The sequence below is a fragment of the Phalaenopsis equestris genome, unplaced genomic scaffold (assembly GCF_001263595.1).
Source record: "Phalaenopsis equestris unplaced genomic scaffold, ASM126359v1 Scaffold198437, whole genome shotgun sequence".
Taxonomy (NCBI): Eukaryota; Viridiplantae; Streptophyta; class Magnoliopsida; order Asparagales; family Orchidaceae; genus Phalaenopsis; species Phalaenopsis equestris.
Genome location: NW_018218354.1, coordinates 24,321 through 38,295, shown reverse-complemented (window position 1 = coordinate 38,295; position 13,975 = coordinate 24,321). Strand labels below are relative to the sequence as shown.

Sequence of the window (13,975 nt, the reverse complement as noted above, 5' to 3'; positions counted from 1 at the left end):
AATTAAAATCTTGGAGCATTTACCACCTAATTATTATGTACCAACATATCTAATACCTAATATTTCTATATCATATGTAAATATTATCATTTTAAATGTAGGTATATTTACATAAATTTTCATGAAATCTAACAATAATTGGAACTAGGAAAAAAAAAAAAAAAAAAACAAGTCTAATTTCCCTTCTCACAAAATTAGCTCATTAGCCATCTGGAATAAACAAAAAATTTGTCGCTATAGCCTCCCGTTTTTGCAGATGAGATGACGGCATTCTCCCGACTTTCAATCGAATAAGGATTAATTTGGGCTACAGGACCGATTCAAAGAACAGGTTTTCCTTTGAAGCCGTGCAGAAAAGCCACAACCGGAAACGACCGCCAAGTGTGTTGGCTACGAGACCTGCAGCTGTCTGGATTGCCGACCTTCGATCACTTCTTCCATGGAGCTTTATATAACTCATCCTTCCCTCCCGTTAAGTGTGAGAAACCTTTCGAAAACCCTATGAAAAGGTATCTTGGAAACCCTAAAACGACAAAAGCCCTGTCACCCTCCTACCCCACCTCGCCTTCTCTTTTTTTCCTCTAATCCGTTCCTTCTCTCAATCTCGCATTTTTCATCTCAGATTACCGCCGATTGAATCTCTAGTTTATCCTGGTAAAATTTTGTATGTTTTCTCCGATTAGCTCAAGGAAAATCAACTTTTTGTTGTGTTGTAGCTGTTAGGTTTATTATTATTAAATTCTTGGTTTATTCTTCGTGGCATTTGGTGTTGATCATTCTGAAGGACGAAGCTTGTGATTTTTTTGTTGTAGATCTAGGGCTGGTTTTGGAATAATTTCACTAACGTCAATCTCATTTAATTTGATTTTTGAATCTCACCTCTATCAGAAAAAAAGCTTTTGGGGTGTTATTGATTTCAGCTTTTAGCTTTTTATGTGGTGTTTTGGAGAAACATAAGAAGGTTTTTATCAGTGAACCGTAGGAATGTTTTGGTGCCCCCTGAAGGGATTGCGTAGTTTGCACGATTGGGGAGGTAGAAAAAAATTGGTTGGTCAGACTTTGTTTAACAGAAATTTTAGTTGCATTAGTACTATTGTAGTGCTTAAAATGATGATAGAGTATATTAATTATTAGCTATGGTTCTTCTTATAGTTGGGTTACATAGTTCGAAGAACAATGCTAGTTGAGCATATTGTTTTCAACTATATTTATTTTTTTACTGATAATTTCTGTCATTGTCTCGGTTTACATTGTTTTAAAGAGGAAAGACTATGAGCATTCAGCATAAAATGTTTGTTTGCCTCTATTTGGCTGAAATTGGGTCTCTCCAGTTAGAATATTTGATTGATTTTTTCATTATCATCATATTTGGCTGAAATTGGGTCTCTCAAGTTAGAAAATTAGCTTCATTAGCTTCATTTTGATTTAGTTTTTCTTGAAAATCATATTGAGTAGCAATGTAGTCTAGCTTTATATTCTTAATTCATTCTAAATAGTATACTTTATTAACACATTTCTCGTGGAGATGACCGTTAAATATTGCTCATTTTTTCTCAAAAACAAGTTATCATTTAAAGTGTATCATGTATTTAGACGGACTTAATGGTTTATTGTGGGTTCTTAACAACTTTTCATTGAATCAAAATTTCAGCATGATGGATGTCTGTTACCCATACTTCGATCCTGATTTTGAGAACCTTAATGAAAGGATATATGGTCCAAGGTTAGTCTTTTTTTCAAGTGTAATCTATTCTCATCTTTCTGCAAATTAATTGCTGTAAGTTTTTTTTAACACAAGCATCCAACATTGATATGGTAATCCATTTCAATTGCAGGGTTAATGTGGATAACGAAGACTGTAAAAACTGCACTGTTGTCAAGGTATAAATTTGTCTTTCTTAGCATTCATTAGTATAATATTAATGATACTCTTGTGCTGATAGTTTATTACGCCTTAGGTGGATAGCCTAGAAAAACAAGGTCCCTTGCTCGAAGTTCTACAGGTTTTGATTGACATGGATCTGCTCATTTCAAAGAGCTATATTTTTTCTGATGCTGGTTGGTTCATGGATGGTACGATTTTCTCTAGTACTGATGCTGCGTAGATTGCATAATCTTGTTTATTGTTGTTTACATTTTAAGAAGTATATGATTTTATTGTTAGCTGATTTGTTCCTGTTCTGAAACTTATTTTTCTTAAATGCATAAATGAATGGAGAAGGATATTGATAGAGTTTCTTTCCACTGAGAGAAAATGAAAATTCTATTTTGAAGTAAATATTATGTGCAGGCTCCAGAAAATTTATATTCTATATCTTGACTAGTGAAAGCCTATGGATCAGAATTACCGCAACATATTAATAAATCAGAATTTATATTTATTATGCTGTTAAATCTAACTTTGTTCATTCCACTTTTTTTCTATATATTCGACGTAAAGCATGTAAAATTTTTTAGTAACAATCTGTTTTTGATCGGCACGGTTTCCAAAGTTTTACACGTTACCCAGATTTAAATGCCCATAAATCTATAATTTTTGAATGCTGCATAGCTAGCTCAATCTATTCATAACAGATAGCATCATTGTTTTGAAAACTTATGTTAGCTGATATTATCTGATTTTTTGTTGTAGTTATTCATGTGAAAGACAAACTCGGCAACAAGATCCGAGATAACAGAGTCATTAACTACATTCAACAGGTCAGATAGCCTTATTAATTAGAATTCTGAATTGACTGAAAAATAATATCACCGGACAATTAATTCTATGATTCTCCAATTGATTAATGTTATAAACCACCGGACAACTAAAGTACTTAGAATTTGACAAATTAACCTTTGTTAAAGGCCATTTATCAAAGGGGAGGGCTTAAAAATCCACAAGATCATGTTATGAACTCTTATGAAACCACTGCAAAGTCTGAATTCTGCCACAAGTGCACAGTCATTGAGATTATTGGGATCAATCGGCCTGGACTTTTCTCAGAGATATTAGCTGTTCTCGCTGAAGAAAATTGTAATGTCATAGAAGCTCATGCATGGAGTCACAATGATTGCCTTGCCTGTGTGGCCTATGTCTCTGATCAATCGACTTCATCCTATATTGATGATCCCAATCGACTGTCCACCATTAAAGACCATCTCTCTATCGTCCTGCAAGCAAACTCAGCTGATGATAACGATCATGTTTTCATTAAAACGTGTTTCACAGAGTCCATTCGCTCGATGTGTCAAACGGAGCGTCGTCTCCACCAGCTTATGTTGGCTAACCGAGATTTTGATGGGCCACCACATTGTTGTTCAAACACTTTAGTCTCATCAATGAGAAGACGAAAGGAGAAAAAGGTGACTATTGATCGGTGCACTGAGAAAGGATATTTGATTGCTAACATTGAGTGCATTGATAGACCAAAGCTCATGTTTGACACTGTGTGCACGCTCACCGACATGAACTACATAATCTTCCATGCTTCAATCACTTCCGATGATCACTTTGCCTTTCAGGTTTGTACTTGAATCCCACTTCTACTTTAGATTAAAATGTTGTTTTGACTAAGTTTGGGTGAAATAGTTAGCTTACTGTTCTCACGATAGGCCTTTGTTTTCCTGTAACAATGGAGGTAAGTAACCATTCCTCCAGGCTTTCAGTTGATGTCTTTTTTTAAATTGTTAGTATAGTTTGTACCACTTTAAGGTTGATATGTTGCATGCTGCCTGAAGCAATAAGGAAATCTGAAGTGGTATTTAGGTAAGAAAATTTCGGGAAAGTGCTATACTTTTAGAAAGAAAAAAAAAACTTGGACTTCAAATAGAAAAAAGAGAAGGAAATGGCTTGCACTGAATTATTTGTAAAGGGAATGTAAACTGCTTTGTTTATGCTTTATTGCATCCATAAAAATAGATCATTGCATCAGCTGCAAAATGCTAGCTCTTAAAATCACAACCTTTGCAATATATGCTCACCTCTATAATATCAAATCTTTTGCGGAATAACTTTATGTAACTAAACTATTTAAGCAGAAACGTGATCCAAGTAATGAGCATTATGTTCTGATTTCAATAAGTACTTGTCAATGCAGGAATATTACATTAGACATGAAGATGGCTACATCGAAGACACAGACGAAGAGAGACAGGTAGTTTCAAAATGCCTGGAAGCCGCAGTTAATCGTCGAGAATGTGAGGTGAGCACCTATTGAATCATTCGGTTGACAACTTATGCTCATCTTCTCTCCAATTTCATTGATCCATATTGTCTTTAGGGACTCCGACTGGAGCTTTGTGCTCAAAACAGTGTGGGATTACTTCCTTATGTCACAAGAACTTTTCGAGAGCACGGGCTTACTGTTGCTCGAGCAGACATCGAAGCCCATGGGGAGAAAACTAGCAATGTGTTTTATGTTAAGGACATCTCTGGTAATGAAGTAGACATGGAGACTGTTGATACACTTAGGAGAGAACTGGATCCACTGCTCTTCCAAGTGAAGACTGAGCTGAAACCACAGAAGTTGTACTCTACAGAGAAAATTGGATTCTCATTTACCAACTTGCTTAGATCTCAATTGGAGAAATTTACGCATAGCTTTGTATCTCCATGACAGAAATGTATGGATTCTCTTTCCTTTAAATCATCTTTCTTTATCTCTTATCTTTTTGTACATGCTTAGTGTTGAATCCTGATCTGTCCATGAATGACAACCAAGGAATAACGCGTAAGACGGAAAGGGTATCCCTTTATTCGTAGAATGATCCGCTATTTATAAAGTAAGAGGTCTTAGTATTAGAAGTTATATTTATGCCCTTGCTTTAGTTGGGATTATATTTTAGAGATTCTACTCATGTGGGCTCAAGATCTGGCTGCCCTGGGCCGGTCGGCGTGGCCTCGATTGATATTCAGTTGGATGACTAAGCAATTTGATTTATGCCGGCCAACTAGCTCGTGGAAGCTACGAGTCTAGTGACCTTCTATTGGTTGGGGGTCGATAAGAATTGTCTGATTAGCTAAGTTTTGCCAATCAGTTAGCCTAATCTGGCCATCGACCCTCGATGTCCATCGAGAAAAGTCTATTGATAGAGCGAAGCTAGGTTATTGGGTAGAAGATGAATCACTATAATCTGACAAGTAGCTTGTTCTTAAGCGAATGAAATCCCAGGGGATGGCTAAGACTTGTCTTATCATCTCTTAATCATATTTTGGGAGACTGCTTGTTGTCTCCGATATAACTATGGGATACGAGGGATTAGCCCTTACCTTGGGTTCGCTTCATTGTGATGCTAGCTTGGATGACCTTGTATTGTGTCTGGATTAGTAGCTCGACTCAAATTATCCGATCGCCTTTACAATAGTCAGCTTTAAGTGTAATTCATCTGGTTGGATGTTTGGGTCTCTAGGCCTTCTGTCGGTGGGTCCTCCCTCTAATGTATCTTTTTTTCTTTTAGATCGTTAGATCTCCTCAGGATTTGTGCTGGAATATTTTTATGTACATATTTAGTTTCCTGATTCTTTTGTTTCTGAAAAGTCATGTTGCGATAAAAGCAAGGAATTTAAGACAAAGTAAATCTTATTTTGACTAATCAATGATTAACAAATTAAGTTTTCTCGACTTTCTCTCTCTTAATTTCTATAAATATGTCATGAATGGCTATCCTCCTTATGTTTTCTCAATCTTCTTTCCTCGCTTGAGTTCTTAGTGCCACCATGGTGGAAGAGTTAGCTCCGACGACCAATCCTTATGGCAAGGCCTTTGGAAAAATGAATGGGATGCCCCCTCCTAGACGGTGGGAAGAGAGAAAGGAGAATTTTTGTGAAGAACAGGAAGAAGCACGATCTTGAGGATCAAGTTGGATCGTCAGCTCCCTCCGCGGCCGTCAATTGGAAGAATTTTTAGTGGAAGGAGACTGTCTTGGCGAAAAGCCTATCGATCTGTCAGTGCTGCCGACAGAGACCTAAACTGTGTCGGTCGATTAGACTGTGCAGGAAGCTGCTGACATTGTGGTGTTGTTTGGGGCATAAGAAGCTACTGACGCCTTACAACTGATCAAGGGGCAACAAAAGGCTGGTTAGGGCGATGTGTTGGTTAGGACATTTGAGTGGGATAGAATCCTTGACATGAGAAATTTCAATTTTGTTTGATTTTTATTATTTACTTATGCTTATTTTATTTATATTTCTTTTTGGTTCAGCTCATATGAGCACGATCATTGATTCTCTTTCGGCGGAAGTTGGTGTTGATCTGACCACAGACTCAACTGCTGTGGACCAGGGAGGCTACCTAAGGCGACTAGCTTCCAGGGGAGGAAGAGGGGGTGAATCGTTAGGTTGCCCAGGGAGAGGCAACCGATGGAGGCCAGATATCTCCCAAAGTGTTTGGGCACTGTCTGTAGAAGGTGGAAAACTTTTGCTCGAGCAATAGGATTCTCATAGGGCGAAGAGATGCGTGGCTGTTGGTCCGAGTTGAGAAGGTGGAGCGACTGGAAGTTGAGATGGTTACCCTCTATGCTGGGATGACCACCCTCCGCGAGGAAGTGGCCACACTTCATACCTTTTTGAGTTTCTTATCTCTGATCAACTCTATAACTAGGCTTCAGAGGTCCTAACATCCTCCATTCATGATAAGCACAATACCTCTTGGTGTTCCGAAGAAAAGCCCTAGCGCTCATCGACGACGCCTTTTTAAAATACTCGTTGTTTTGGATGGCCTTAACTTGTTCGACCGTCATGACTCTCTGCGGAGTTTCCTTCAAATTTTTGTGAATGTTTCCTCGTTGTGATGAACCAATCGTTCGTTAGGTGATGAGCTTGACTCCATCAATTATAATTTTTGTTTGCTCCCTGTTATCTCAGGGTGACTTGTTGTCTTCATATCGCGTCCGAAAAGAAGTAAGCGGATATTCCCTCGGTCTCCATCTGTCGTTTCTAAGGCTCTCTTCTTTAGATGAAGGTGGCTTACTCCACTATGGTGGAAGTAGGGGTGGAATTTTATTCTTCTACAAATATGTGATTGTTGGTTAGCTCCAACAATTTGGGCCTCTGAAGACCCAGTTAGCGAAAAGGTCCCTCTTTCAGCACTTGAGCTAGAGCGGTCTGTGCTACTACAGGTTCTAGATCCCACACATCTAGGATTTCCTTTTGGAATTGAGTGAGAAAAGACGGAGGCTCTCGTTTTGCCCCTCCTTGATCTGCAAGGAACCTTGTGAACTCTTATCTGCGTTATGAACATTCTTTTAAAATTGGCGAAGGAGGTAATTACTCTCGTCAGTAGTCCATTGATCTGCCTGAGGGCTGACTCCCTCAACTTGGTGAAGAGTAGGCGACACTTTAGTGCGTGAGTAATCTTTAGAAGGCAGATGGTGGTCTCGAAGGATGCTATGCGGCTGATCGGATCAGTCCAACCCTTGTAAGATTTAAGTGCAGGTATTTTGAATCTCTCTGGGGGCTAGCTTTAGAAATATGTGAAGAGAATGAATTGTTGGCCTATCGACATGCTTTAGTTTACTTGAACTAATGACTCTCGAGAAGTGCCGATCTGACACTATCATGGTACTGGAACCTCTTTGCCTTTTCGTTGTCTATGTTACCCTCCGGTTGTTGGGCGTCTGCCATTCTTCTTGAGGATTCTACTTTCTGCCTTGAGCTAATATTTTTTGGATGGGCTCCATTATCTAACTTATCATATGGTCCTTCAGCTCTTGTATTTGTTGATGCACAAACTCCCTATTGCATTCCATGTTGGCGGTGTCTCTGTGTTGGATTTATTCTCCTTGTGATACTTTTCTTATTGTTGGCTTGATCTACACTCACAACTTTTAGAATGTTGAATTTTGATATAGCCGTGAATTACACCCAAGGAATAAATTGTAAGACCAGAGAGGGAGGGAGGGAGAGATGTACGGAATGCCCTCTATTTTTAGAGACAGGGGTTCAATATGTTAAGTTACATTTAAGACATTGAATTAGTGGGGGTTAAAAAAATTTTAGTCTGTATTACTAGTAGGCTAGATTTTGTGGATGTTATTGGCCGGTTAGGATGTGGAAGCTACTGGTCGGTCCGGGGCCGGTAGGAATAGTCTGATAAGCTAACTCTTGTCGATCGATTAACCTAATCCGATCATTGACCCTCAATCTCCATTGAGAAGCTCCCATCAGTAGAGCGAAGCTAGGCTATCATAGAGAGTGAATTACATTAATGTGACAGATAACCTACCCTTAGAATAAGGGATCCTGGGGGATTGCTAAGACGTGTCTTGTTAGCTCTTGATAGTATTTGAGGAGACTTCTCGTTGTCTCCATTATAACTATGGGATCTGAGGGTGTCCGAGTCGTCTGTCGGTTGGTCTTCCCTCTAATGCACATTTTCTCTTCTGTGCGGTCAGATCTTGAGATTTCCGCAGGCACATTCTTTTGGTGCACTTAGAGTTTTGGTGTGCGAGGTTCCTGTGCATCATAAGAATCCTATAACTTTGGTTAGTTTGATTTAATTCAAACATAAATCTTGCAATCTTTTGATGTCTCATTTTTTAAAGCCCATGAATAATTAGAAATTCTGCGTTTCATATTTTCATAAAGCATCGTTCTTTAGGTCAGAATTCAACTTCATTAACAGATCTCTTAAAGCATAAAATTTGATAATTAAAACTGAGGAGTAATTTTTAATTGTCAAGGCACGAGCTTACTGCACTACTCATTAAGACCAGTTTATAGTTTGGCAGTGAAACCATAAAAAGAAAGTTATGGTTTGGTGTTTTTGTATGTCTGAGTTGCAATTTTAATTAATAATGCTAGTAATCAGAAAAATGTCTCAAAATAAATCCGAATATTGCACTTGTGATTTCTTCGAAGAGGACGGCGTTTATATATTTTTGAAAATTCGACTTTGTTGCAAAACTTATCTAGATTTGTATTATAATCGGATTAAAAAATAAATAGATTTTTCTTGTTGACGTGTCTTAAGAAAATTCACCATATTAAACTTAAATGTTGACATAACATCTAAATTAAAATTTAAAAATTAATTTTGAATGTTTCCAACTTCGATTCTTGAAAGCTTCATGGCAGAAATAATTTTTAAGTAAGATGAACCCATTGAAGTAAAAATTGAGTCCAAATGATTCTAAATCAAGCACTACTAGTATAGCGAATTTGAGAGGTTTGGTTAAAATAATTTTTAAATAGACTTCATTTTTCAGGTGAAAGTGAGCCTAGACCTATACCTAAAATTATTTAAAGCTTTTGGATCTGAGAAATTTTTTGGTTCAACATTGTGATCCAGTTACCTGATTCAAATTGCTCGTTGCCGTATCTCATTTGACACCGCCCAACTATAATGACTCGACCATTATCACCTCATCATCTATGATGGAAACTCCTGACTAACACCATCCCTCAATAACAAGCAACATCCATCTCTTGATCATGAAAATATATTAATCTTACAATTCAAATTTTGCAATCCAATATTCTCTAGTTGAGAGGAAGAGTAGAAATCTATAGTGTTACTAATATTGTTGATTATTTCAATTGATTTTGCCATTTTTTTCTTTCTTTTTGGGTCTTTTACATAAATATTTTGGCATCCCTTACAAATTTCTCATATATATATATATATATATATATGGCTGATTCCCTCGACCACTCCGACCTAGCATTTGACCGCGGACGATAATGTGAAATTTTATATATATATATATATATGGTTGATTCCCTCAACCACTCCGACCTAACGTTTAACCGTGGACGATAATGTGAAATCTTTCCTATTATACTTTCATATATGCTTTATATCTCAGATTTCTTGGTTATCGTCTTCAGCTTTGCTTTTGTTTTTACCATGGCTCTTTTGTAGTTTTTTTGTGATTTATTGGTTTTCATTTGCTTTTTTGTGTTTACTCCCTGTTCTTTAGTGCTGGCTGTGTTGTGGTTTCTTTTTGTTATGGGTTCGCATTTTTTTGGTTGGATCCTTTGATTCAACAGAAAGCCATTGGGGTTTTTTCGTGGATTCTGTTTTTTTGTGTGATCTTTTGTGGTTTCTTCCTGTCTTTTGTGTTGGCTGTCTGTGGTTGTTTCCTTGGTTTTTGGTTCTCTGTTTTATAGTGATTGGTTGTGAATGTTTGTGACGATGGGGTATAATGGCTAACTCGTCATTTGCTGATATTCTTCATGGCATGGTAATAAATCTGTGGATGTTTCTTCACCTATGTTTCATCAATCCCTTCATGTCGATTCTGAGGAAGGATTCAGGTCGGGGTTCCATAAGAAAGCTAATTAAAAAAAATGACAAATCTGCCTTGCTTTTCTCAGTATCTGATGAAACTTCAAAATTTTTTGACCATTTGAAATACATTTTTGATTGGACTGTTCACATATGGTCACCTTAAGATGGATACTACTAAAAAGTTTTTCGAAAATCTAAAATTGATCGAGGATTGACAAGTAGGATGGATAGGGGACATGTATTAAGTTTAATAAAGGGGAAGATTATACATTTTATTTTGCAAAAATTGGTTTGTTGATGCTACACAAATGAAAGTCCTTAAATGGACTATTAATTTGGCCCTACAATTGAATTACGTATTATAACACTTTGGATGACTTTCCCCATATTAAGATTATATTACTATAATTAATAAGTCCTTTATTCGCATGGGACGATATTTGGTAAATCAACGAAGTTAAACTTGTCTACTTATAATATTAGTAGACCTCAACGGTGAGAATATTGGTAGAACGAAACATAACTGTTCCCATGCCGGAAGAGGCATGGCCCATGACACAAAACATAGGGTATCAACAAAAGGATGACTTGAAATACAAGCCAAAATATTGTTCAAATGTTGTATATTTCGACTTAATGTTGAAAATTGCTTTATAAGACACTATGAATTTTGTAAAAAATTAGAAATCCAACGAACTCAAAATATTAAGGAAGGAACGAGCACAATAAAACTAATAGAAAAAGAATGTAAAATCAAGAAGAAACAAGTCTGAATAAAAATGATGCTACCATTGTTAAGAAGGTGGAACCGACTAATGATCATCTGGTTAACAATCTTATCGGTACTCACCCAAAAAAATGCTTGGGGTTCCTTCAGAGGAGGACATATTGGTGGCTAAAGAAATGCCAGATGAGGAATGACAATTAAAAAAAAAATAAATTGAAGTAAATCACATAGAGAATTAAACTATATGGATCCTAAAGTTGTCCTTAATTATAAAGGAACGTCTTCAGCTGGAATTCTTGCATCTATTGATAATGCACCCCCCTTCGTGTGAGCACGGGGAGAGTATCCAACAATCATGAATAATCTTATGATCTGGATCGTTAGAGGTATTGCTAAGCTTGATAACTCTAACAAATTTTTGAATTTTTGCCAGATTCACAAGCTTAAAAGTTTTATCATTTTGGAACCAATGATTTCTGAAAATAGTGTTTGATAAAATTATAAAAAAGTTGGGTTGATATAACTGTTTTTAAAATCACAACCTCAAAATATGGTTTTTATGAGAAAGGGGTGTGGAGGTGACATTGCTCTATGATAATCCTCAATTTTTGAACTTAGAAATCAAAATTCTCATATGTTTGGTCTAAACTACCATCATCTATGTTAGTTGCATTGTTACATCTAAAGAAGGTTTTCAGAGTAACTTAAATATGATTCATGACATGGTGGATGTTCCTTGTTTGGTTGGGGGTGACTTGAATACTATATTATCTCCTATGAAGAAGTAAGGAGGGAGACCTCCTCCTTATTTCACAATATTGAAATTTAGAGAAAATCATTGGTAACATCCAATTTGATGCTAAATACACGGATAATTTGTTTACTTGGAAGAGAAGTAAGTCATTTGAAAAATTAGATAGAGTGCTAATTGATCATAAATGGACGGATACATTTGAATTCACTGATGTTGCTCACTTAAGTTTCCCCGATTCTGATCACACTTATTTTTTGATTAAAATAGGTATCTCATATACCGACTAAATTTACTATTTGCCTTTTTAATTTCTGGTTAAGCATGTTTCTCTTAAAGAGGTTATTGCTAATAATTGTTTCTCAATTGTACCACTTCGCATTGGATTACTTTTTTAGAAAATGCATAAAAATATTGCTAGCCTTCTGAAGGATTGGAATTGACAAGTCTTTGAAAATGTAACCGCCATTGTTCTAGAGGAAAAAAACATCTTTTCCATATTAAAAAAATAATTTAGTGAAAACCTTGTTAATGAAACTGATGTAACTGATACTCATACTAAATTAAATTTTTCGATTCAAAATGAAATTATTTTCTTGAGGTAGGAAGCAAACTATGTTAGTTTTGTGGAAGACGATCGAAAGCCTAAGTATTTTCATGTCTGCATTCATCAAAGAAGGCAATATAATGCTATCATGATATCAGTTGTCAAATTGGGAAAGTATATTTAATTTGATATACCATGAAGTTATTTGTAGGATTTATTTGTTGGTTTGGGGCTATTAATCCCTCTCTTGGCTACCTTTTTATGAATTATACTTTAACGAATGAGTTTTCTAGATAAAGTTTTGAGTTTGGCTTGATTGGAGATTGCAACACCAATATTCTCTACTTTGATGGTTGGATTGTTTGGGCTCACGGGCATGATTGTGATGTAGCCAAGGTAATGAAATTTAGTTTCACTGGCAGGATTTTGAAACTGGTTCTTGGCTTAATGGTTAATTGTTTGAAACTGATGTTTGCTTTAATGGATGGATTTGTGGCAACTTTCTCTTATATGGGGCTTTATAGCCTTATTTTGGTTAGCAATACAGTGAACAACTTTCTCTGAAAAACATGCTTATACCATGACTATACTAAATTGGGTTTTGAGGTTGTGACCGCCGATTGCCTTTACTGGGGTATTGTTATGGTGGGTTTTTGAACCACAAAACACTTCTTATAGTTCTGAGGCCCCTGATGTTATTTTTCTTAACCTTTTTGAGGATTGGAGGCTCATGACTTATGATAATTATGATTGGGTTACTGGAAGGCTGATAAACACTATTTTTTGCTTCATTGATATTGTGTGGAAGCTCTGTTTATTTTGGGAAAGGTAGTATTAGGCTTTGTTTTCTCCGGGCCGTGAGCTACTATTTGGAGCTCTATGGCTTCACTTTGGTTAGCTTCATAGTGTCTTTTTTGTTCTCTTTCGGATACAAAGCTGGGAGTGGTGGCTTTGACAAACTTTTACATTAAAGGCCACTATTTTTGGGCTTACTTTGTGTGGCTTGCGGTGAAATATTGGTGGAGTTATGTTGAGCATTTGCGAGTTAAGGCCAATGTTTTCCTTTGCCTGATTTCCTTCTGTTAGCTATCAGAATTACAGATTGGTGCTTATAATCTTGAGGCCCCTGATATTATATCTCTGAAATTATTATATGAATGGAGGCAATTAGCTCATGTTGCTTATAACAGTTCCTCCCAGGAAAATTATTTTTATGCCATCCCTCAGGTTCAAATTTTATGCAGTAGACTATATTGTTGGACTAAATGGACTAATATATTAATGCTTCACATCCTTGTTGCTTTTAACTCTCATAACAGGTATGGTCTTCAGGTGTTAAGTTTGGAGTAGATCCTTACACCGCTGAAGCTATTCCTGGACTGTTACACAGCTGCTTTATTGCACTTCGACTGGGGTTCAGAACTGATTCAGTGATTGGCAAATACAAAAAACAAGGAAAAAGAAAAAAACCACTTCAGAATTACAGAAACTTTTGGTAGATCCTTCTTCTTTAGGGGCAAGCAGCTCACTTCCCTCAAGGGGAGACTCTCTTTCCAAGTACTTTTTACATCTTTTTTGTGTGGAGTTGTAATGCGGAAGGAGGAACCCTTAGGATTTAATGTATTTTCTTTCTTTTAGAAGCGATCCTCCTTTCCTCCCCTTTCATGTACCCTTTTTTTTATTAATGCGTAAGGAGCCACGAGCTGCTCTTTTAAATATATATATACTATATTATCTCC

At 36.6% G+C, this 13,975-nt stretch overlaps 1 protein-coding gene across 2 annotated transcripts; it reads left to right on the top strand.

The window, feature by feature from the left end:
* Nucleotides 1–216: 216 nt before the first annotated feature.
* LOC110035603 (ACT domain-containing protein ACR2-like) lies at nt 217–4,619 on the top strand. 2 transcript variants are annotated; one of them, XM_020739858.1, is made up of 8 exons: nt 217–509; nt 1,652–1,723; nt 1,836–1,881; nt 1,959–2,073; nt 2,633–2,700; nt 2,848–3,504; nt 4,080–4,184; nt 4,263–4,619. In XM_020739858.1, the coding sequence occupies exons 1-8, from the start codon at nt 502–504 to the stop codon at nt 4,596–4,598; spliced, it is 1,407 nt and encodes a 468-aa protein (XP_020595517.1). In that variant the 5' UTR covers nt 217–501; the 3' UTR covers nt 4,599–4,619. The 2 variants fall into 2 exon arrangements, with proteins under 2 accessions (XP_020595517.1, XP_020595519.1); XM_020739860.1 differs by having other exon boundaries at nt 217–654.
* Nucleotides 4,620–13,975: the final 9,356 nt, after the last annotated feature.